General features: G+C 36.9%; 1 protein-coding gene across 3 annotated transcripts in view; it reads right to left on the bottom strand.

Annotated features, from left to right (window-relative positions):
- Positions 1 to 10,088: 10,088 nt before the first annotated feature.
- The window catches only part of Klhl5 (kelch like family member 5), a 69,608-nt gene continuing 54,068 nt past the window's right edge, over positions 10,089 to 25,628 (bottom strand). For all 3 annotated transcript variants that reach the window (XM_003471623.5, XM_023565847.2, XM_063240617.1), the window contains 4 exons: positions 24,687 to 24,849; positions 22,457 to 22,669; positions 20,610 to 20,781; positions 10,089 to 18,194 (listed from right to left, as the gene is read on the bottom strand). In XM_003471623.5, the coding sequence (XP_003471671.3) occupies positions 18,138 to 18,194; positions 20,610 to 20,781; positions 22,457 to 22,669; positions 24,687 to 24,849 (605 nt within the window). In that variant the 3' untranslated portion in view covers positions 10,089 to 18,137. The remainder of the gene's footprint in view (positions 18,195 to 20,609; positions 20,782 to 22,456; positions 22,670 to 24,686; positions 24,850 to 25,628) is intronic.

Here is a 25,628-nt window from a genome sequence, read left to right as displayed (position 1 = left end):
ACACCCTCTTCAGTCTCCTTTTTTAGCATAGCATAATTTTCAGCATATATAGGTCTTTTACATTCTTGGTTAGGTTGATTCCTAAGAATTTCATTTTTTTAGATGCTATTGTGAAAGGTGATATTTCCATAATTTCTCTCTCAGTGAGATTTTTGTTTGTGTACAGGAATGCTATTGATTTTTGAGCACTGACTTGGTATCCAGCTACAGTGCTGAATTTGTTTTTTACCTCTAGTAGTCTTTTAATGGAGTTTTTTGAGTCTTCTATATAGAGTATCATGTCATCTGCAAATAGTGATAGTTGAACTTCTTCCTTTTCTATCTTTATTCCTATTATTTGTCTCTCTTGTCTGATTGCCCTGGCTAGTATTTACAGAACTGAATATGTGTGGTGATAGTGGACATCCTTGTCTTGTTCCTGATTTTAGAGTCAAAGCTTTCAGTTTTTGTCCATTTAGTATAAAGCTGGCTGTTGGTTTGTCATAGATGGCCTTTTTGTGATTGAGGTAGATACCATGTATTCTGAGTTTCTGAAGAGTTTTTTTTTTTATCATGAACATGTGTTGAACTTTATCAAAAGCTTTTTCTGCATCTACTGAGATGACCATGTGGTTTTTGTTTTTGGCTATGTTGACGTGGTGTATTACATTTGCTGATTTGCATATGTTAAATGATCCCTGCACTTCTGGAATAATTACCACTTGGTTGTGATGTGTAATCTTCTTGATGATTTGCTGCACTCTATTTGTCAGTATTTTATTGAGAATCTTTGCATCGATGTTCATTAGTGAGACTGAATAGTTCCCCTTTTTGATTGGATCTTTCTCTGGTTTTGGTATCAGAGTAATACTTGCCTTCAGAAATGATTTAGGGAGAACTACTTCCTTTTCAACTTCATTGAAGAGTTTAAAGAGTATTCGCATCAAATCTTTTCTAAATTTTCTTGTAGAATTTATCAGGACCTGGGCTTTTCTTTGTTGGTAAGTTTTTAATTACATTTTCAACTTCAATAGCTGACACTGGGTTATTCAAAATTGCTATATCTTCTTGGCTGAGCTTTGGTAGTTCATATGCGCCTAGAAATCTGTCCATTTCCTCTGCATTTTCCACTCTATGTGAGTAGAGATTTTCAAAGTGAGTATTCATGATCTTTTGAATTTCCATGGGATCTGTAGTAATTTCCCCCTTTTCAGTCCTTATTACATGAATTTGGGTTTTTTTCTTTCTTTTTCTGTATAAAATTAGCTAGAGGTTTTTCAATTTGTTTATTCTCTCAAAAAGCCAGCTTTTTGATTCGTTAATTATTTGTATTTTTAAAAAAATTTCAATGGCCTTGATTTCTGCTCTAATCTTTACAATTTCCTCTCTTCTATGAGCTTTGGGTTTAACTTGTTCTTCTTTTTGCAGAAGCTTGAGATGAAGCATTAGGTTGTTTGTGCTCATTCTGTTTTCTTGGTATGACAATTTATTGTCATATATTTCTGTCTTAAGACTGTTTTCATTGCATCCCACAGATTGCATGTTGTTCTGCGTTTTCACTGACTTGTAGGTATTGCTTTATTTCTTCTTTCATTTCATCTGTAGCCCACTGGTTGTTCAGAAGGTTATTATTTAAGTTCCATGTATTTTTATGCAGGTTTTGCAATATCTTTTGCTATTAACTTCCAATTTCAGTATGCTATGGTCAGATGTTACAAATGGGATAATTTTAATACCTTTGCACATACTTAAGAATGTTTTATGGGATAATATATGGTATATTTTGGAGAATGTCCCATGTGCAGCTAAGAATGTGTATTCTAATGTAATTGGGTGGAACATTCTGTACATCTAGAAAGTCCAATTGCTCACAGGTGTGATTCAGTTCTATTATTTCTTTGTTGACTTTTTGTCTAGTTGATCTATCTCTCTATGACAATCAGGTATTAAGGTCCCCTGTTATAATCATGTTTTTGTTTTTCATGTCTTAGTATTTGTCTTATATAGTTGGGTGTTCCTGTATTTGGTGCATATCTATTTATAACTGTTCTCCTTCTTGAATTTTTCTACTAACGAGTATGTAGTGACCTTCTTTATCTCTTTTAATCATTTTAGTTTTGAAGTTCACATTGTCTGCAAATAGAATCTGGGTTTCTGTTGCATAGAATACTATTTCCATCCTTGACTTTTAATCTATGAGTTTCCTTTAAGGTCAGATGTGTTTCTTGTATACAGCATATTGTGGGATCATGTTTCTTGATCCATTCTGTCAATCTATTTCTTTTGATAGGTGAACTGAGGCCATTTACATTTATGGATATCACTGATATGTGCTGGCTCTACTTTGCTATGTTATGTTCCAGTTGTTTGCTTTCTGCTTTCCCCCTTTAATTGCTTGTCCTATCTGGGGTTTCTTTCTGTTGTTATTCTGGAGACTGTAGTCATTTTTAAAATCTCTATTAGTATGTCTTTCAATACTCTTTCTATGGTTGGTTTGGTGGACATGAATTTCTTCAGTTGTTCTTTGTCATGGAAGTATCTTGTTTTTCCATTAAATTTGAATGACAGTTTCTGGGTACACCAGTCTGGGTTGAAAGTTGTTTTCTTTTAGGACTTGAAATACCTCACTCCCAGCTTGTCTTGATTTGAGTGTTTGTGCTGAAAAGTCTGCCATGACGATAATGGGCTTTCCTTGATAGTGAGTTGTGTCTTTTCTCTAACAGCTTTTAGTGTTCTCGTTTTATGTTGCATGTCTTGGGTCTTAATTATTATATGTCTGGGTGTAAATTTATGTTGGTTGTGATTGGTGTTCTATATGACTCATTTACCTGCATATCATATTTTTTCCCCATGTTTGGGAAATTTTGTGTTACTACTTCTGTGGATATTTTAGTTATGTCATTTGCATTGACCCCTGCATCTTCACTGATGCCTATTAGTCTTATATTGTTTCTCTTGGCATCATCTTGAAGCTGCTGGATTGTCATTTCATGCTGCTTTGTTATTTTAAAAAGTTCTATCTTTTCATGATTGCTAATTATGATCCTGTCCTCAAGGTCTGAAATTCTATCCTCAGCTTCATTTAAATGGTTTTGCCAGCTTTCAATAGAATTTTTTGTTTCTTGGATGTGTCTTTGAGTTTATTTCATGAATTCTGCTTGTTTTCTATATTGTTCATTCAAGGATTCAATGTTTCCCATGCTTCTGTACTTTTTTTTTTCCCTATTTCTTCTCTAACTGTGCTGAGCGACTCCTTTCCTAAGGTTGTTACTTTTATTTTTACATGAGAGATTACTTTTAATTTGATTTCCTCTATAGCCTCATGGAGTTGTTTTTTCATTTCACTTGCTATCTTTTCAGTGGTTTCCGGTGTGTTACTTTTGAAGTCCTGTATTTCAATGTCTCCTGTACTTGCTCCTGGTGGACTAGATGTTTGAGGTTGTATTTTGCTTTTTCATTTTGCCATGTTCCCCTTTCAAGTTAATATTTGGCCCTTCAATCCCACTAGTGTCAGCTGTTGGTAGTGTGACTCTTGGGGTCCTACTGTAAGGTTCATGTTTGTCCAATTGCTGGATCCCACAATGAAGAGGTGGGCCAGTCACCTGAATTTCCCCTCCCGAGGGAGTCCTATGGTTTTCCTAGGCTTACAAGCCTAGGAGTACTGATGGAAATAAACCCCTAGTTCCTGCTGCTGTTATGTTGTTCAGAGTCACCAGATCTCCCTGTTATAGTGTTTGTTCCAGCTGAGACCCCACTGTGTCTCTGGATGTCCCACAGGCCCCCTTAATTTTCTCCAGGTCGGGGGAGGCCTTGTTGGCACCCTCCTCATCCTACCTGATATTCTCTGTGTGGAGGACAGACTCTCCCACTCACTTGATAGGCTTACCAATGCCCTGCTTCTGCAGGGGGCTTCTCTATTGCTCCTGTTTACCCAATGGAGGTGGCAAGCTGTATTCCTATTTTAGGGCCAAACTCACCTCACTGATGGACACCTGCAGGGTTCTTCTGTTTGGATGAAGGGTTACTAAGTCTCCCCTTGATACTGCATGGTTAATCCATTGAAGTCTGAGGTTCTGAGGGGAGGTGTATGAGCCAAAGATCAACAGCAATACTAGGTCCAGGAAGTCGGGGGAGGTCCCAATGACAATAGTGGGGCTGTGGGGGCATGCATCACATGTTGGAATTCCTAGATCCTGAGGTGGGTGGCCAGGACTGTGGGTACGGGAGGGGCCTGGGTTCAGCCTAGGCCCCCATGTGCCACTGGCTGGAGTTTCCAGGTTCCTTGAGACTATCTGCAGGGAAAGCAGGGATCGCAGGAGAGGCCCAGGTCCAGCCCAGCGCTACGTGCACCACTGGTTCGAGTTGCTGGGTCCCACGAGGTCTATTGTGGAGATGGTGGGAGTTGCAGGAGGGGCCTCTTTTCATTTGCTGATATTCTCTTTGATCTTTTTCAGAATACTGTAGTTTTGAATATAAAGTTTTTTTTTTACCTCCTTCATTAAACTGATTTTTTTATGTATTTTATTTTTTGGGATGCTATTGTGAAAGGTGATTTTTCCTTAATTGTTCTCTCAGTGGTGCACAGGAATGCTATTGATTTTTGAATGTTGACTTTCTAAAGACTAAAATTCATGCAATTAAGAATGAAAATGGTGCATTCACAACAGTTACTGCAGAAATCCAGAAGATCATCAATACTTCAAGAACCTGTACTCTAAGATGAAAAATATAGAAGAAATGGAAGATTCCTAGATACATAAGGATTACCAAAGCACAATCAAGAAGATATAAAAATTCTAAGTAAACTAGTATCAGTCAATAAAATCAAAGATAGAATTAAAAACCTACCAACAAAGAAAAGCCTAGGTCTTGGTAGATTCACCGCTGAATTATATAAAAAAATTTAGAGAAGACCTAATGCTCAAACTCTTTGATGAACTTGAAAGGTAAGCAATACCCCCAAATTCACACCTGGAGGCAAGAATTACCGTGATATGAAAACCAGAGAAAGATCAAACTAAAAAAGAGAACCAGAGGCCAACATATGCAAATCAATAAATGTGAAGCACCATATTAACAGAACCAAGGACAAAACCATATGACCATCTCAACAGATGCAGAAATAGAATTTGACAAAGTCCAACACCAATTCATGATAAAAAAAAGCTATAGAAAATTGTAATAGTCAGCATCACACTAAATGGATGAAAACTGACGTTTCATTCTAAAACCAGGAAAAAGACAGGACTGTCCACTGTCATCATTTTTATTCAATATAATTGTGGAAACATTAGCCATAGCAATTAGACAAGAGAAAGAAGTAAAAGGAAAAAGTACAGAGAAGAAAGAAGATATATTATCATTACTTGTGGATGACGATACTCTTCATAGAAGACTCCAAAAACTCCACCAAAAGACTCCTAGATTTAATTCCTGATTTCAGTAGCACAATTATATATAAAGTCATGCTCTTCATTTCTAATTGCATTTATTTGTGTCTTTTTTTCCTTTATTTTTTTGGTAAGACTGGCTAAGGGTTTGTCTATTTTGTTGATTCTTTTAAAGAACTAGTTCTTCTACTCGTTGATTCTTTGTAGTATTCATTTTAGTCTCAATTTCATTAATTTCTCTTATAACCTTCATAATTTCCTTCCTTTTGCTAGCTTTAGATTTGGACCTTGAGGTGCAATATTAGGTTATTTATTTGGGCTCTCCTTATTTTTCTGATATGGGCATTCACAGCTATAAACTTCTTCATTAGGGCTACTTACTTTCATTGTGTTCCATAGGTTCTGGTATGTTGTTCTGTATTTTCATTTGATCCTATGGGCTAATTTCTTACTTAACTTCTTTTGTGACTCATTAACTGTGCTATTTAAGCTGGCTATGATGATTTATGCCTAAAATCCCAACTCTTTGGAGACTAAAGCTGGAGAATTGCTGTGAGTTGAAGGCCAGTCTGGGATACATAGCAAGTCCAAGGCCAGCCTGAACTACTAGCAAGATCACATCTCAAAAAATAAAAAACTAAACAAGCAACAAAAAACTCCCTCTCCCCCCCAAAATACAAAAAGTATGTATTGTTTAAGTTTCATGTGCTTGTATAATTCCTGTGATTTCTTTTGCTATTTTTTGTTTCATTGCAGTATGATCTGATAATATACATGTGATAATTTTGATTCTCTGATATTTACCCTAGCATGCTTTGTGGCTAGCCTGTGGTCTGTTCTGGAGAAAGTCCCATGTGCTGCTGAGAACAGTGTGTTTTGTAGTTGAGTGAAACACTGTAGATATCTATTAACTCCATTTGTGTGAAGGTTCCATTCAACTAGGAAACATTTTTCTTTTTTCTTTTGTTTTAAAACCAGTCTCACTCTCACTCTGTAGTTCAGGCTGTTCTTGAACTCACTATGTAGCTCAGGCTGGCATTGAACTCATGGCAATCTTTCTGCCTCAGTCTCCCAAATATGGGATTACAAGTGTGTGCCACCTCATCTGGTTCAACTAAAATATTTCTTTGTTGATTTTTTTCTAGTTGACTTATTTGTGACAGTAGGGTACTGAGAAAACTCAATATAATTTTGTTCATGTTTATTTTCTCTTTTTATGTCTAGTAGTGTTTGTGAAGATTAAAAAAAGAAAACATTAAAAGAAAAAAAGGAAAATCATCCAGTGCTCCAAAAAACAGTGAAGAAAGAGAACAAAAAAGAAAAAGAAAAAATGAGTCAAAAAATACACTCTGTTAAGATAAAAAAAAAAAAAAAAAAAAAGGGGGCTGGGGATTTAGCTCAGCGGCATAAGCGCCTGCCTTGAAAGCAGGCAGTCGTGAGTTCGATCCCCGGTACCGATGAAAAGGAAAAAGATAAAAAAAAAAAAAAAAAAAATACGCTCTGTATATTTGAATGAGGGGCTTCTTCCCAAGAGCTACAGTTTTAGAGTTCAGGAAGTCATGGTTTTCTCTGCCTGTATTTACAGCCTGTAGGTTTGTGAGATTCTGCTCTGTTCTATAGGCCCTCCATGCATTTACCTGAAGCTACAGTAACTGTCCAAGCCAACATGTGTCCTTGCTCATGTTGGAAGATGAGAAAAACAATCAGACCTTGAATCCATGCCAGATATAGGCAGCGGGAAAGGTTCAAGCAGTTGCAGCACTTTATGCCAGCACTTTTGGATCCAGCCACTTCTGAGAGCCACACAAGTCAGACCCAGCTTTTTACCATGGAAGGCAGGGCACTGTGTCCCTGATGATCTGAGTTTCAGTTTTTCAGCTCATCTATGTCTGGTCTGTCCCCTCTCCACAACTGACTCTGTGGGTGTCTCTCACCCAGTCACTGTGGAACGGTGACCTTAGAAACCTTGAAGTAATTAGTTGGCCTGAGACCCAGTATTAAATAGTTCTTTCCTAAAATGGCATCCAGCTAAACTCTCTGCAATATGGCAGGTATAGCACGGGATTTCTTCTCCAACTGTTGCTTGCTGTGTGAAAGGAATCACTTCTGGAGTAAAGCCCCATGCTGTAATTGCAGTTTAAAATCCCTACGGGCTCTCCTTGGGGCTAGCTCTGCTGGCCCAGTTGACTGATTTTCACCAGAATTCCTAACTCTGGGGGCTTACTTTATGTCTGGAGAGACAGGTTGTCCTCCTTGGGAACTGGGCTATCCTTCCAGACTGGTTTGTTTTTTTTCCATGCATTGGAGACCATTTATCCAACTTCTCTGTAGCTTCTAATTTTTATTTTATTTTCCTCAAGATCCCCAGAGAGCTAGTTTTTTCCCCCCATATTTTTATTTTTCAGGTTTCTGGATATTGGGTCTTTAAGAGGCTGAATTTTACCGCTGATTGCTGCTCTGCCATGAGAGGGATTGCTCCTTCTCATGTTTTTAAAATCTACTTACGTTAGGCATTTATAAGTATCTTCTTCAGTATCTCCGATAAAAAGATTGCATGTATTCTATGAAAATACCATTATTTTTCAGCCTCACTGATTTGATATAACTTAAGAAAAGCTCATTTAATTTAGTAGCCATGATTAAATAGTTTTAAATAAATTAAAGTATGTTTCTTGCGCATGCTTAACAACAGTGGTGGTCTGCAGGGAACTTGTGCAGGTAAGAATGACTTGTAATCTCATAATTATGTGAACAAATGACTCTCCTGAAAGTGCTTGAGGGTGCTTGAAAAGTTTACTGTTGAAATAAGATAGAAGATTTTGATTTCAAGAAATTGGTAAATAGGTCAGTGGCACAGTTGGAGAGAAGCATAAGACACAATTATGTGACATGGGGCTAGGTCATAGTTCTTAATAGTCATTTCACATTAGAATCCCCTGGTCTGGCTGGGCTTGACATCCCAAGATGTCATGCAGGGAATACTGTCTGGGCATTTTTGTACTTTGAAGTTCTTTAAGTATTCCTAATGGGATGCCATGATTGAGAATCACTGCACTCTGTGGTTGAGGTAGTGGGGTGAGAGCTCTATAGCATTCTGGGATCTGCCTGGGACTGACATCTAGAGATGTCATCATTGTTGGATTGGGCTATAAGAAAGATAAATGATACTCAACCTATATTGTAATACTGGAGCCCTGACTCCCCCCCCCATATATATAGGTTTTTTTTTTTTTTTACTGTGGCTATTCCTTATGCTTTTTCTTTTGTTGTTCCTCATTCTTTATTCAACACAGGGGAACTCATTTCCCCACCATCCAAATATTGATAAAAATGTTACTATATTTGGAGATCAGTGATAATATTGCTGGGAAAAAATAATATGATTCTATTAATATACTTCGGTTGCAAATGGCTGGTATGGCTGCTTCAATAAGATCAAAAGGGAAGAGCAGGCTGCCTGAATTAACGGGGTCCAGCTTGCTGGCTGCATCTCTGGTAGGTATGAGGACCATCTGCAGTGTCGCCATATATTTCGGAGCCATGTATACATAGATGGGATGACCTGCAATCTTAATTTGAAGCAATAAAGTACAGTATTTACTGTAACAATAAACTTAAACTGTAAACAATAAGCTACCTGGCATAAGTTACCGGCGGTGGTGCTGGGGTGCTCTTTAGTTCCGGATCAAGTCTGACTTCCCCACTTTACACACATGCTTTCTGTCCCTCTTCTAACCTGCTTCCACCTCCATATGCAATCTCATGAATTAGTTTTGTTCCATGTTTCAGAATTTGTGCTACTATAAGCCCACCATCCACTACGTTAGAGGTGATTCATCTCAAACATCCAATCTACATATTTATATTCCACAGACTGGTGAGAGCTTATTATGGGAAGGTGGAACAGTGAAGTGCTGAGTGCTGCAGGAGATACAAAAATACACAGCAGGACGTGCGCCCCGAAGGAACATTCTCTTCCTTCCTTTGCTTATGCTCTGTTAATGTATAAGGTTTTAGTCTCCTTACCGTTTTGCTCAATACCTTATTGATCATAAAGTTTGAGATACAGGAATTCTCTGTTGGATTAACTTATTTTCCTTGTCCTTCTCTGTAGCTGAATTTCTGACACAGAATCAGACAAATAAGTAGGTCAGCTTTTGCCAAATTTATTACCCCGCGTTCTTTCCCCTGTGAAATTCTCACACAGCACAGCTGTTCTTACTGCTGTACAGAGACAGCTCTTTGAACAACTTCTCCATGATATCATTGTGCCAGCTACTGCCAAGCCAGATTATCTTTCCTTCTGTAAAATTTACTCCTTGTTTTGAGCTCAATTTATATTATAGATTTATAAAGATACATAACTTTAAAGAAGATGTTTTTGAGATTTAGTTGAGTTCTTAATTTCAAGTAGAATCTTTTTACTACGGAAAAACGTGGTGCCAGGCATGGTGGCACACCCCTGCAAATCCCTGTGCATGGAGGGTGAAGCAGGATCACACGGAGTTTGAGGCCAGCCTGGGCTACACAGTAAGTTCAAGTCCAACCTAAAATACACAGTAAGACCCTGTCACAAAAAACAAAACAAAACAAAAGTGGCGATAGAACTTTTCTGAGTAGAATCTATTCAGAAAACTAGATATTAAACCATATGGTAAGTTTTAAAACGTGAGAATGAATACATTTGAGCACACTGAACAGAATGCCACTAAGTCATCATTTGCCTGTGCAACCAAAGTTTATTTTTCAGGCACAAACCCCTTATATAAATAAAATAGCTAAAATTTAATTATTTATTATACACAAAGAAATGTCATCAAATGGACCTTCTACCTGGGCAAAGATCCAGGGCACTACATTTGTTTCCTAAGCTTCCATGATTGTGCATCTCAAAAGCCCAGAGGAGGTAATTATTCAGAGTGAAGGGCAAGAGGGGCATCCTGTCATGATGCGAGTGCTCCCAACAACCCACACTGCAGTTCTTCAGGGTTTACACGATGCCAGAATGGCTCACGCCCAGAAGACAAGAAACACACATGGTGCTTTTGTAGGTCTTTAAGAGTGAGGACAGAAGCTTCAGTGAAAGAGTTGGTGCATTCTTAGAAATCTACAGAAGTTTCGGTGATTGAGAGGGAGAAAATACCAAAAGTAGCATTTAAATTTTTCATTGGATCTAAAAAGTTCCAGCTACAAAATAAAATATAATAAATATATTTCTTGGGGATTTATAATTGAGTCACAATAAAATGATTGTTTTATTGAATGTTTGTTTTTTAGTAAGAGTTAAGGTATCAATAATCTGGAGTGATATACAGAGTGTATGAAAAGGTATTTTTCAGATTCACCAAACATGTATGAAATGCCTGTTATGAATCCAGCAAAGGGAGGTACTCTCTAACTTCTCCCTTGTGTTTGTCACTGTTTCTCATTCTCTCCTTAGATAGGAATTAAGACCTAAAGAACATTTTCATTAGATTTTCAAAATTCATTTATTTGCAAATACACTGAAAAATTCCTCTTTGAGATCCAGAATTTTAATCCAAGTAATGCTTATTGTTACAATTTTTGAAAAATGTGTAATGTACCTTACAAAGTTTTTAAAAAATTGTGGTAGAATATACATAACATTATTTACCATTAGTGACATCATGTTGTGAAACTTTTATGAATGACTACTTCCCAAAGATTTTCATCATCCCAAAAGAAAACATCTTACTCAGCAAGCAATCACTTTCTATTCTCTCTTCTTTTCACTCTATAACCATCGTTAATATGCTTTCGGATAGATTTACACATTTTGGATATGTTGTATACAAGGAATCATACATGTGACCTTTTATGTCTTGCTTCTTTCACTCGGCATAACATGTTCGAGGCTCATCCATCTTGTAGCATGAATTCTTCATTTCTCTTTATGGCCAAAGTTTACTTATCCATTCATCCTGATGGATATCTGGGTTGCTTCCACCTTTTAGCTGTTGTTCCTAGTGCTACTATGGTTAACTCCGTACAGTCTGTGTTTGTGTTCTTTTTGGTATACAGCCAGGAGTGGAATGCTGGGTCATACGGTAATTTTATGCATAACTTACTGAGTTACTGCCAAACTATTCACTACAGCAGCTGTTCCATTTTACATTCCTGCCAGCAATTGAAAGTTCCAATATCTCCACATTCTCTCCATAACTTATTTTGTTTTAAAAATTATATTCATTTCAGTGCATGTAGTGTCTCATTATTGTGTTGATTTGCATAGACTGATGCTGAGCATCTTTCATGTGCTTATAGGCCATTTGTATCTCTTCTTTGAAGAAATGTCTATTTAAGTCTTTTGTTCATTTTAAAATTGTTGAACATAGGAATTCCTTTCATATTTCAGATATTAGTTCCTTATCAGATATATGATGCAAGCATTTTCTTTCATTGTGTTATCTTTTCACTTTCATGATGCTGTCCTTTGATACAGACTTTTAATTGTGATAAAGTCCAATTTATTTTTTTCTTTTGTTCCTTGTACCATATATAAGAAACTATTGCTAACTTTAAGGTCATGAAGATTTATGCTTGTTTTCCTAGTATTATGTTTTACATCTACATGTCTTTCCAAAGCCTCATGTACTCATAGGTGGGGCTTTGAGGGAGGTGACTGGATCATGTGTGAGTGACAGCCGATTAGCCCACTGATGGGTTTACTGTTTTTCCTCTGCAATGCCCCTCCACCATGCCATCCTGCCTTGGGCCCAGCTGACTATGGGCTGAAACCACTACAAACTGAGCTAAAACAAACCCCTCCTTCTTTAATTTGTAGGTGTCAAGTATTTTTTCCCAGAAATGTGAAAGTAACTAAGACAGATTTTGGCATCTGAAAAGCAGGGTCATTTCTGTGACATTACCTGGCTATCTGGCTCAGGAGCCTTTAGAACTGGCTTTTAGGTAGACTTTGGAACAATGTGGAGATGTAGCTGGAGAAGCAGCCCTAGAATACTGGAAGCCGAGCTCGATGGAAGATTTTGTTATGAACGAGGAAGACTAGAATGCTGATATAAGACAAGGCTCAGGAGATGTCATTTGGGAAGCAGCATATACTCTGTTGAAGCATATACTCCTGGCCAAGTGTGATAGTCTCTGGTGGAAAATGTGTCTCCATTTTGTTCTTGACCTGAGACTGCGGGAGCCTGAGATTAAGGGGAGTGGACAAATTAAACTTGTGGAAGAAATTTGAAGGGTGTCTAATGTTGAGGCAGTGGCATGGCTACTGTTGGGGGCTTTTAGCAAATTGTACCCTGAAAATCAGAAGAATTAAGAGGTTTCCAGAAAGGAAGCTCTGGTAAAGTTATGGCCTGCAAACATGGAGCAGCAGCCCTAGAAAACTTGATTGTTGAAAAAATTACTTTGGAACAGGACAATAGACAACATGGCTTGAGGGTTTCGTAAGAACTAGTAGGACTCCATCCTTGCAGCCTCAAAATTGCAGAGGTAAAAGACTTTGCTCTGAGAGCCCCAGGGCACCATGTTCCAGAATGGCAGTGACCTAGGGAACTTATTCCTTGGGATTTAGTTCATAGTGTTCAGTAACCCAGGTACCTGACATTACAGCCCAGAAAGAAGGAAACCTGGCTACTGCTCCAGTTTGCAGCAGGCCATGGCATCACCTATATGGTGTGGGTTTCAGGCATATGCAGAATGCATGAGTTGTGGGGTCAGGAAGGCTTCCACTTTGACAAAGGCCTTGAAAGTCAGGCAGTGTGATCCTGAGAAGCAGTGTGTGAGCTGTGAGCCTGAAGCTGAAAGTGCAGCAGAGACCCCAGAAGGTTGGAGAAGCCAAGAACATGGATCCTCGGAGGAAAGCAGCAAGGAGTTAGCAAAGTCAGCCTAAGAGAAGTTGTGAAAGGTGCAAACACTGGTGGTGCCGTAGCGGCAGGCTAGGAGTTCAAGCCCTTTGGAGTTCATATCTTGCCATAAATTGCCATGAGTGCTGGACATGGAACCGCGGGATTTAATGTTTGCCCTGCTAGATTTTGGTCTTGCTTTGTTTCCATTTTTTCCTACCTTCCTTATTTCTATCTCTTGGAATAGGAACTTTTATCTCATGGTCATGTTGGAAATGTTTAACTTATGATTCAATTTTAGAGCTATCTGTTTGCCTTAAGTCTCCAGAGTTTGTACTAGACTTTTCAGTCAAAACTGTTGCGACTTTGGCAACTATTAGAGATGAACTAATTGCATTTTGGATAAACAGATGTACATAAGTCTTTTGGAGGTTGGGGCAATATTATAGTTTGTATTTAGATGTCTCTCCAAAGCCTCATGTGCCCATAGGTAGGAGTTATGTGTGTGTGATAGTGGATTAGTCCAATGATGGGTTTATAGCTGGTGTGATGATGGGAGGTGAAGCCTGATGGGAAGAGGTGGGTCACTGTGGGCATGACCTGGACTGTAACATATTCCTCCTTTTCCCTTGATCTCAACCCTGCTTCCTGCTTGCCTTGCCATAAACAGTTTCTCCTCTGCAATGCCCCTCTACCCTGCTACCCTGCCTTGGAGCCAGCTGAATATGGGCTGAAACCTCTACAAACTGTGAGCTAAAATAAGCCTCGCCTTATCTTGTACTTGTTAGCTATTTTGTGCCAGCAATGAGAAGGCATCTAAGAGTTTTATGATTTTAGCTTATATTTATGCCTTTCATCTATTTTGAATTTATCTCTTCACTTAAAAGTTCAACTATATTCTTTCACACATGAATTATCTAGTTTCAGGACCAACTGCTGAAGAAACTGTTCTTTCTTCATTAAACAGTCTTGATACAGTTATTAAAAGCCAAATGCTCATAGAATATTAACTAGAGTTCACTCTGGATTCTATTCTATTGGTTTGTGTGTTTATTTTTATACAAATACCACGCTGGTTTGATTAATGTAGCTTTGTAAGAAATTCTGAAATTAAAAAGTGAGTCTTCCAACTTTTGTTTTTATTCAGCACTGTTTTGGTCCTTCTGGGCCCCTTGCAATTCCGTATGAATTTTAGGAGCAGTTTTCCCACTTCTGGAAGAAAGCCTTTGGGATGTTGTGGGATACTGTGAGTGGCATTAGTGTCACTCTAAAGAGATTTAAGTCATCTAACCTGTGAATATGAGATGTCTTCCATTTATGTAGGTGTTCTGTTTTTCAATATACAAGTTTTGCATCTTAAATTTACTCCAATGTTTTACTTTTTTGTTACTGTAAATGGAGTTATTTTCTTAATTTCCTTCTTGGATTTTTGTTAAAGTATAGAAATACTATTGATTTTTTGTGTATCAAATCTTGCATCCTGTAACATCACTGAAGTTTTAAGTTAACAGTACCTATGTCTTTGAGATTCTTTAGGATTTTCAATATGTGAGATTATATTGTCTGCTAAGTTCTGCGTAATTAGAATTATTCTTTTTTTTTGCCCTAATTTTTCTAGCTAGAAATTCTACTTCAGTGCTAACCAGCACTAGGGAAAAGGCAATTTCCTGATCTTGAGGGGAAAGCTTTCACTGTTTTACCACTATGTTAGCTAGGACTGTTTGTGAATGTCTTTTATCAGCTTAAGGAAATTTTCTTCTTTCTAGTTTGCTGAGGATTTTTTCTCCCTTCTCTATATGAAAAGATTTTAAGTGTTTTCTCTGTTGAAGTATTTTTGCTCCTTAATCCTATTAACTGGTATATGATTAATTTTTGTATGTTGAATCATCCCTGTATTTTGGTGATCTCATTTGGCTGTCCTTTTAATGTGCTGTTGGATTTGACTTGCTAGTATTGAGTTTTTTGCACCTACATTATAAGTGACACTAATCTGTGGTTTTCTTTGATATCCTTGTCTGGCTTTGGTATCCAGGTAATGCTGGTCCTATGTAATGAGTTCCAAATGTTCACTCTTCTTTCATTTTTTGAGGATTGGTGTTAGTTTCTTATTTGGTACAGTTGATCAGTAGATCTAATCTTGGACTTTATTATATCTCTGATTACTGATTTAACTTATTATAGGTCTGTTCATATTTTTATTTCTTTGTGAGTCAGTTTTAGTAATTTATATGTTTCCAGGAATTTGTCTATTTCATCTAAGTTATAACTTGTTGGCAATAATGTTTATTTTTAATCAACAACTTTATAATATGTAATGATATGATACAAGGTATCTAGTATTTGTATAATTTGAAATGTATAGTTTTATTGCATTTACTTTTCTAAAGCAAAGTGTATATAAAACAATGTGAGATATTTAAACAGAAATTTCCCCAAACCCTAAGGAAGCAAAACTTTCTGATGGTGTGTGGCTATTTATAAATTTTATCATTAAAGGGAATAAACACTCTAAATTTTTCATTTTACTAAAATATAAATGATTTCTTGATAAAACAAAACCTCTCTTTTTCTACCTACAGGTAAGAATGTAAGAGTGAACATTCCTGAGCCAGACTATCCACATCTGAACTGATCTGTTGGCTGTTAACCTCTTTGTTTCCCAGTTTTATTAACTATAAGATAAAGGGAATAATAGTAGAATCTATTTCAGAAGTTGTTGTGAGAATTAAATGCATCAATGCATTCAAAAACTTGGTTCCTGTTCACAGTAAGCTTTCAATAATTATTAGCAAATGTTATTTTTATAAAGTGGTCATTAATTGTGGGGTTAAAATAAAGACCACCTGGACAACTCAATGCATAGTCGTAAAGGCCAAAGCAGCAATGTGAATATAAGAAAAAGCCACATTTATCTTGAGATTTAAAAAATCTTGGACTAGAAGAGAAATGAAAATCTTGGCAAAAGCCCTGTCACTTGAAAAGAAATGGGTTTCTTGAGAGCAGGTGCTACTGCTAGTTACAGCCTGCCTGAGAGAAGCCCCTTACAGAGAAGAACATCCCATAAAGGAAAGTAATCCTTGGATAGGACGATCAGTTCCTTTACTTTAACAGGAGTCTGTTCTCTACTGTGGGTCACAGTGAGTTGCAGTGGACAATGAATGTCCCAAGGAAATATCACAGATTTCAGTCTTTAAAGGAGATGACAATGTATTGAAGATTCTATTACTGAACTTTTCCATTTCTTTTTTATTTATTTATTTTTGGTGGGGGAATTGAACTCACTACCTCACACTTGCTAGGCAGGCCCTGTGCCACTGAGCTATATATCCTGCCCCTTATTCACTTCTTACACTTTCCCCTTTTACTTCAGCACAGATGATCTCTCCTTGTCAGGAAATAACTGAATTCATATTCTTAATATAATGACCATATGAAATATTAAGACATGATAAATCACTACAACCATTCTTTTCTTAGTGATCATACCCAAAACTATAGCGTTTGTTTGGGAACAGAAGTACTCATTCTCTTGGACTCCAAGGTAGAAACATCTCATGTGCATTTAAAATTGTTTCACTTAAAAAAAGGTTTTTGGGACCGGGCATATGGCACAGCAGCACAGTGCCTGCCTGGCAAATGCAAGGTCCCGAGTTTGATTCTCTGTACCTACCCCTCCCAAAAGATTTTTTAATTTCTAAAGAAAGCAACTAAAATCAAGGCTACCCTAATATAAAATATTAACACATTCAGCATAACACCATATTTTAAAAGATGGTAATTTAGTTTATACTCATTTTATAACTAAGATATAAGTTAATGAGTTATACCGTAAAGGATTTTTCACAAATGTCACTGCCCAGTGCATGTTTTGCAAACATTTGACAATTCACTGAAGAGTATTAACATTCACATATGTAATCAGTGTTTACAAATGTACAAAACTCTGGGTAACAAACACTTTAAACTTATTTTTCAAACAGGTAGCCCATCCCCCCAACAGTGTTTGATTATAGAGAAGTACAATGGGTTCCCTATTGGAAACAGTAAAAAACAGGCAGAGGAGCGAACAGACTTGAGAACATAAACAACTCCCGAAACACTTTTGTCAACAGTAAGAGATAAAAAATAAAACAGCTTTTGTAATATAAAAGCAAACTAATTCATATAGTTAGGTGAACATTACAGAATATATGATATTTATTTTCTCAATAAATTTGCATACTTTACACTTAATGTAAAATATCATGTTTCACCGTGTTAGTTGAAGAATAGCATATATGAAGTTCTTGGCGGCTCTAGATGTAATGGAATGAATATTGAAATAGGCCCCAAAGATCATACCAAATCTGTATTTGGTCACTATTGATTTACTGCTTTAATGTTTCTCTTTATTCACTGGACTAAGCCAATATTAGAAATAAAATCCAAAAACAAAGTAAATGCAATGTAGCTTTCCTGAAAAATAGTGTATCTTTAGTGTTATTAAAATAGTGATTATGATTAAACAAACAAAAATCACAGCAACTTGTGTGGTAAACTTACAGAACAGTATTTTAACAGTTTTATATGATGTATTTGCACTGTAATAAAATAAGTTTGGGTAGAGGAAGTAAAATGTGCTTGACTATGAATAAAAGACATTCCTATTTGGTACTGGCTTATGTTTTGACCAGTGGATCTGTCCTCATATTTTACACTAGAAACATGTTCACAGTTCACCAGCTATAGCCTTGATTTACTAAGGAATGACAATATTTGATCCTGGTCCATCTACTCCTTCTTTCCTTGGCTTAACATCTTCACGCTGAGATGAGGCACTTTGTGCCCAGGAATGTGGGATTGCACATTTGCTAAAAATTTCCACTGATAGTAAAACACTTGTACTAAATTAATAAAGGATGAGGGTATCTCCATTTAGAAAACAATGTATAGAAATGTAAAATCATAATTTTACAGTCACAACACAAGTTCCAGCTCTTCCTAGGCACAGTGGGGCAACCTAAAGGAAACAGAGAAATATGTGTTGGATTTGGGTTAAACTGTCAACAATACTACACTTGTTGGTGAAATACTGAAATTCTCTGTATTTGTTGACAAGGATTTGCTCCTCTTACCCATTATCCCAGCCCTATTGCTAGCCTGGTCCCTTGTCCAACCCCTACTCTTGATGTCAAAGCTTTATATACTATATTGTTTTGTATTATAAAGTTTTGTAGACTAAGTTGTTTCATAGTATAAAAATTAATTTCTCTTTAAAAGCGATTTTTTAATGGCTCAGGAACTACTATACACAAAACACAAAACTTTTAAGCCAAAATGCTTTATAATATGAATGTTTAATAGAGCTTAAAGTAACTTTGTGACTAATATATAGAAACAATCAAGTATTATATAGAGGGGGCCTCTAACTGCCATGGCATCTCAGAGCGTACACAGAGTACTTCATGCCTAGGGATCTCAAATGAATCCTCCACGTGCATAGATGAAATAACAAATCCATTCTACTGCTTTTCAGCAGAGCCAATAAGAATAAATACCACTCAGCCAACTCCCTAGGAGTGGAAACAAACCCAGTGAATGTGTTCTGACTGTGAGATGGGGTGACAGGTGCTAGAGACATGAATATCAATTTATGGATAAGAAACAAGACTTAATATTTATACTTATTGTCTTTTTAAAAATATATCCCAGGAGGGGCTTGGGATATAGCTCAGGTGCACAAGCACTTGCCTGGCAAGCTCAAGGTTGTGAGTTCAATCCCCAGTACCAAAAAAATCCCCTAAACAACAACAACAACAACAACTTTATCTATCCCAGGAATCAGACACTACATGGCTGAAATGTATGGACTAGAATAGTTTTTGAAGAAGTACTTTGTATACAGTTAAGAATTTATGCATTTGATCTGAGAAAGTTATAGGTTGGGAATGGACTTAATGTAAAATACTAAAACAGTATGCTTTGTTCTTATGAATATTACGATGTAAAACAAAGTGTTTCTATTAAACTCACAATCAGTTTGATCCAAATCCTTGTCAACTTGACCCAATTCTTAATCTTTCACCAAAGAGTGAATTTTAAGAATGGATCAGGCTTCACCTGTATAAGAATTTTGAATTGTTTCCCACTGGAATGAGTTTTCCTGATCACTTTTACATGTACATGAAAAATCATGTTAGTGATTTTAAAACTACACCTACTTATGCAGTTTGTAATTAGCAACTTTTCTCAAATACCCAAATCTCTACACTGTGAACAGGCAATGTGACAGCTAGCCAGAGAATTTATTAAATACAGTGCACTCGCACTATGGCCAAGGCATAGAAGGGTGTGGCCAATGGCTCAAGTGTTTGTAATCCCATTTCAGCCCCACATGAACACTCTCTTGTCCGTACCTTAGAACACTGGAAGGAAAACATTTATTTTTCAGATACTATGGTTAAAAGTAAATTCGTTAAAGTAGTATTTAGAGGTGACATAAAAAAATAGCTGTACAGTCAAAGATTACTGATTTTGATATTTCTTACATAACTTCTCCTCTCTTCCCCCTTTTTGAATTGGCTTAGTTTAAATCCTAGTTCTTTCTTACCGAAGCTTTCTCAACAACCACTTTCTTCTTTCTTTTTGAAGAGACACTACCAATCACTTTATCTTGTAGGTTCTCCCTCTGCACAAATATACCTTACCTAGTAAGTTCTGTGGCAACAGGGATTTTCCTGTATTTTGTTTCCTTAAAAGTACATAGTACTGTTTCTATGAAAGAAAACTTTGGCTCAGTTAAATATTCATTGAGTGTCTTTTAAGTATCAGATACTGACTTAGGGATTATAAACACAAAATTTCTCATTCTGGTCTTGGCAGTGATAGAAGCAAAGACCTCTAAAGCTCATCTGTACAAGTGTTAGGCCATTCCAGAAATAAATTTGACAGTCAAGTTTCTTACTTGTTGATGTAAAGCTGAGACACCATCTTCTTTAGGTTATGATCAGAAATTTCGTATGTTCTCAAATATTAGTGTCCTTAGTATTTAAAAATTATTGCTCACACATTATACATAGTAAATTGTCCAAGCTTTTCTAACGTTGATGCTCTTTTCCACCATCTCCTATCTCTTTTTTATAGCCTTCCTATGACGATGTCAGTTCTATCAATACAGGAACATTTACCAAGCAAATCGTGGCAGATCAATTGTTGATTTCTCTAAATCTTAACCTATACTTCAAAGGCAACTTTGGATTTTAATTTCATTATGAAAATTAACTACTGTTTGTTTTCTCATATTTAGTCAGGGGATGACTTTATCATATTTATGTGGTACAGTCAATACTAAATAAAATGGAGAGGCTCTTCTTTACAAAGAGTTCTTTTCACAAAAAGAGAGTAAGTATGGTAGTCAAAAAAAGAAAAAGCATACCTGGGTCCACTCGTTTGTCTGGGGATCATAAGCTTCCACTGTGTTAAGGTAAGTCTGTCCATCATACCCTCCAACAGCATACAATTTATCACCAAGTAAGCAGACCCCCACTGCGTCTCTGCTGATGCTCATTGATGCCACTGCGGTCCACATATCTGTTTTGGGATCATATCTGAAAGAGAATTTCAGAACTAGAGCTCATGTTGTCCTTGTAATATTTTATATAAAAAGTTTTGTTCTTCAAGCCCTTTTTTATTATCTGCTTTCTGAATAAAATATATTTGAATCTATTTGAGAGGAAAAAGACAAAAAATTTTTCTAAAAACTTTTTAAGTTACCATATTATACTTTCATTTAGCAAATGTACAACACTAAAGTTAAAGGAGATGTAAATACTAGGAACTAGTTCACGGCTTTAGACTGCCTTTTGAGAATATAGGGGAATTAAAGTAAGCTCGACATAAGATGATGTACAACCTCCATTACTGTAGCTGTCCATTCTTGGACCTCTGTGTTCTTTTACAAGGTATCTTACATAAAACTCCCCAGAGTTGTCTAAGAACAGATATTTCATGCTAAGGTGAACAGTGTTGCTTCTGATGTGTCTTTTGGTACCAGCTTTTCCCTGGATGTAGTACTACAGCAAGCTCATAACTTATCAGACGAAGTGTACAAAGACTCCCATATTTTTTTTTTTTTTTATCGGTACCAGGGATTAAACTCATGACTGCACACTTGCAAGGCAGGCGCTTATGCCGCTGAGCTAAATCCCCAGCCCAGACTCCCATATTTCTATCCTGAATTAACATGTAAATAATATAGTCTGAACTGCTTTTTCTCCAGTGCAGGTGAAATATAGGTGTAATTTGGCTATTTTCTCAGCAAACAATTATCAAGTTCCTTATTATTCCACAGGGAATGCTTGTTATCAACAAACTTTGGTTTTCCTTTTTGTAAGTGCAGGATTAATTTTTTATTAGATTTTTCTTTATATCTTTGCATCATTTACAAGTAGTAAGTCATGCTAATCATAAAGAAATTCAGTATGTTGAATTCTCTCAATTTCTATTCTTTGAAATCCAAAATCCTTAATGATGTCTCAAGACTACACAGTCTGCCCTCACCCACTTCACCTCCTTTCCTGCTCCTCTCTCCATCACTTTTGTTCTCTGGCCACAATGGCTGCCTTTCAGTTTCCTGGATGAGCCATATTCTTGTCTGTGTTAAAATATCCGATGTACTTCTGTTGATTGTACCTCCAACACACATTAGAATTCTCTCCATTCCTTGAATTAGACTGAATGTATTAGATAGGAACCTGACCCAACAACCAAATTGTCCACAGGTGTTAGGCTCTCTACCATGCCCCCAAATTGAGTTTCCACTGTGGTCAGTATGGATGATCTGTTCAAACTTTTAAGACTTATCAGTTTGTTTCACTATTTCACATTATTTCACTTTATATCAAAATGGGTCAGATATGTCTCTACTCTTTTTGCTTCTTACTCAGCTTTCCAGCCCTAAATTTATTGTCTCTGAAATTCATCAAGATCCTTTTATTAGGTGCAGTGTCCAGTACAAAATAGGTATACAGTCAATATTTGCCTTAGGGTTCAATTAATAAATTAGGCACTTGAGTCTAAGGGAAAAGTAGGCAGTCATGAGGAGAGGAGACTCTGAGTAGTCAGTTGGGAGATAGGGAGAGCCTCTAACTCAATGCTTATGGGGCCTCTACAGAACCAGTATACATGTGATGGGTGCTCAGCAAAAAGCCGTCATTTGTCTCCAAGATTAGAGACTTATATTCCTTTGTTGTGTTGCTCCTAGTTTCTTCCACAGGAAATTACCTCTCCACACAATCTGAGAGTCTGGAAGTCAAGTTGGATGCGGGAGCGTCATGTCCGCCAATAGCATACAGCAGTCCATTCCAGGTTGTCACCCCAACACCGCCTCTCCTTTTGGACATCTGTGCACACAGTGTCCACTTATTAGTGTGAGGATCGAAGCACTCGACTGATTTGAGACAAGAACTTCCATCACGACCACCAACAGCATAAAGTCTGTAAACAGAACAAATGGAAGACACAGTGCTGCTATCAGGTTTAAGGCAGAAGGTATTGTTAGGATGTTTCACTGAATGTTAGGTACCAGTGATCATACACGCTGGCAATTTATGTGCCATTAAGAAAGAAGATATGTTACTAATTATATGACGTGTGTGTGTGTGTGTGTGTATATCTCACTGGCTATATGATGTGCTACAATTAGAGATGCTAAAATATGTCTTAGAATAGATAATACACACTAGTATAAGTATGGAACTCTTTTTTTGTTGTTTTGGTTTGAGACAGGGTCTCACAATGTACAATAGTTTAGGCTGGCCTTAAACTAATTAATATCCAGAATATGCTGTATAAAGAACTCAAAAAATTAGACCACCTAAATTAAAATTAAAAAAAAAACAGACCACCTAGTCAAATGGACAAATGAAATGAACAGATATTTCTCAGAGGAAGAAATACAAATGGGCAACAAATGTATGAAAAAATGTCCCACATATCCGGACATTACAGAACTGTAAATTAAAACAATGCTAAGTAAGATTCCATCTTACTCTAGAAAACATGACAGTCATCAAGAAGGGCTAGGTATGGTGGGATATAGCCAGAATTCCAGCACTCAGAAGGCTAAGGTAGGAAGACTGCTGTGGGTTTGAGGCCGACCTGGGCTACATAGTGAGATCAAGACCAGCCTAAACTACACCGTCAGTTTCAACAAACTTTTGTTCAAACTTGTTTCTCAAACAAACAAATGAAAGAAAGAAAGAAAAAAAGAAAATGAACATAACTGGGCTGTGGTGAAGAAAGAACCCTCATACATTGTTGGTGGAAATGTAAACTAATATAACCCTTATGGAAATCAGTATGGAGATTTCTCAAAGAACTAAAATTAGAAATTCCATATGACTCAGCTATCTCCCTGCTAGGTGTCTTCCATGGAGAGCTTCAGATGTCAGACTACAGAGAAACACGCATACTAATGTTTATAGTAGCACAATTCATAATAGCTAGATACTGAAAGTAGCCTTGTATATCTATGAACAAATGATCAGAGAATGTGGAATCTAAATATAATGGAAGACTACTTGGATATAAAGAAGGACAAATATGGACATCTGTAGGAAAGTGGATGCACTTGGAAAATACAATGTTGAGTGAAATAAACCAGACACACAAGCTTAAATACCATATGGTATCTCTCTTGAGCAAGACAAAGTACAATCAAGGAGAATAATAAAGGATGGCTAAAAGGAGACAAGCAGTTAGATCTCTTGCAAATGGATGGAATCTAAGAGACCAAGTACAAGGGGCAGGGGAAGGGCAAATAAATAGAATAAGGATACGCTAGGTATAAAAGTCTAATAACCTCAACAAATGTACATATTACATGCCATAAATACTAGTTAAGATTCATAATATCAACAGGAGTAAAAACCAGTAAGGGGAATTAGAGGAGGAAAGCAGGAGGAGGGAGGAAAGGGAAAGGGATTAAAGAAACAAGACGTATTATATACACGTTCCTGCTTCTCAAGGTAACTGTAAATGTGTATATTACAAACATGCAATAATGAAAGTAAAAAATTTAACAAAACAAAACAAAACACTAATTATGCAGCCCAAAGGTGGCCTTGAACTTGTGGTGGTCCTCCTGCCTCAACCTCCCGAATGCTGGCATGACATGTATGTGCCACCATGCCCAGCCTGACAGCATGGACTCCTGAACCACACTCTCTGGGATGCACACTGCTTCCACCACTTTGTACTAAGGATGGATCATTTAACCCCACCTTCCTGAATTTCTTCACCCATAGCCCTATCCCTATAGAATTACTGATAAAGTATCTACACAGTCCTGGATAAGCGGTAAAAATGACAAATCCTGCCTTTGTGTTCTTTTAGAAAACAGCAATTTTACTCCTTTTATTAAAAAAAGATGTTGTTTCTTCAAATCAAAGTATTTCTCTATGTAATAGTCAATGTGGTTTACTACATTTTAAATGGAACTCTATTTCCTTACTTTCCACTCAGAACTGCCACCCCTACTGTGCTCCTGGGCGTGGACATGGTGGCAACGAAGTTCCACTGGCGCGCCTGTGGGTCCCATCTTTCCACGGTGTTCAGATAGCTCCAGCCATCGTGCCCTCCGACCGCGTACATGGGGCCTTCCAGGACAGCCACACCTGCAAGGAGAAAGAAGAGGCCCTGACCTCAGGCTTGCTGCTTATCTCAAAACGTGCATTTTAATTGAAACAGAAGTACAACATACCTTAAACACACAAATGTAACCTTCAAAAAAGCTTGCACTTTAGAAATCATGGTCAGATAATTAAAATGTGTCATTCATGCTTAACCCAGCCAACATACTTTACTCATTTGTTATATATTGTGTCCCACTGGTACTATCAGAGATTTTAGGTATGTATATATGTATGACTATATAAAGATATGTATGTTTTATCAATCATATAATAGGTATCCTAATCAGGTGAGAAGAAAATGTGTCCATCTAATCAAAGTCCTTAAATAACAGCTTTGAAAAAGAGCTTAGCAGCAGAAGCATTTTTTCAAATGAACTGTACATATTTTCTTACATAGGGAAGAAATAAAAGGAGTATTTCTTAAAAGTTTATCAGTTCAAATTTATAACATCTATTTTAAAGTAAAAACTAGAATGTTGTGAATGAAAGAAACAAAATTTTCAAATTAGCACTTAATTAGTGGACTCTGAATGACTGACCGACCTCCTCTGAACTGCTCAGTGCAATGTCTTCCACACAGCACATAGACTAAGAACAGCATTTCACAGACAAGCTAGTGTACAAAGTGAGCTGGACCTAATGAGTAATTATATTCTATGCACTAAAAAGAATTACTCTAAATTAGAATTATTTCCTATCCCAAGGTAGGGGAGGGGAAGAACGCAGTTAAACTATACTATCAACTCTGCATTTTATAGTGA

This window comes from Cavia porcellus, unplaced genomic scaffold (genome assembly GCF_034190915.1).
Source record: "Cavia porcellus strain 051 isolate PalLab524CR breed Dunkin Hartley unplaced genomic scaffold, mCavPor4.1 scaffold_30, whole genome shotgun sequence".
NCBI lineage: Eukaryota > Metazoa > Chordata > Mammalia > Rodentia > Caviidae > Cavia > Cavia porcellus.
The sequence above is the reverse complement of the archived record's forward strand: the minus strand, read 5'-3'. Positions and strand labels throughout refer to the sequence as shown.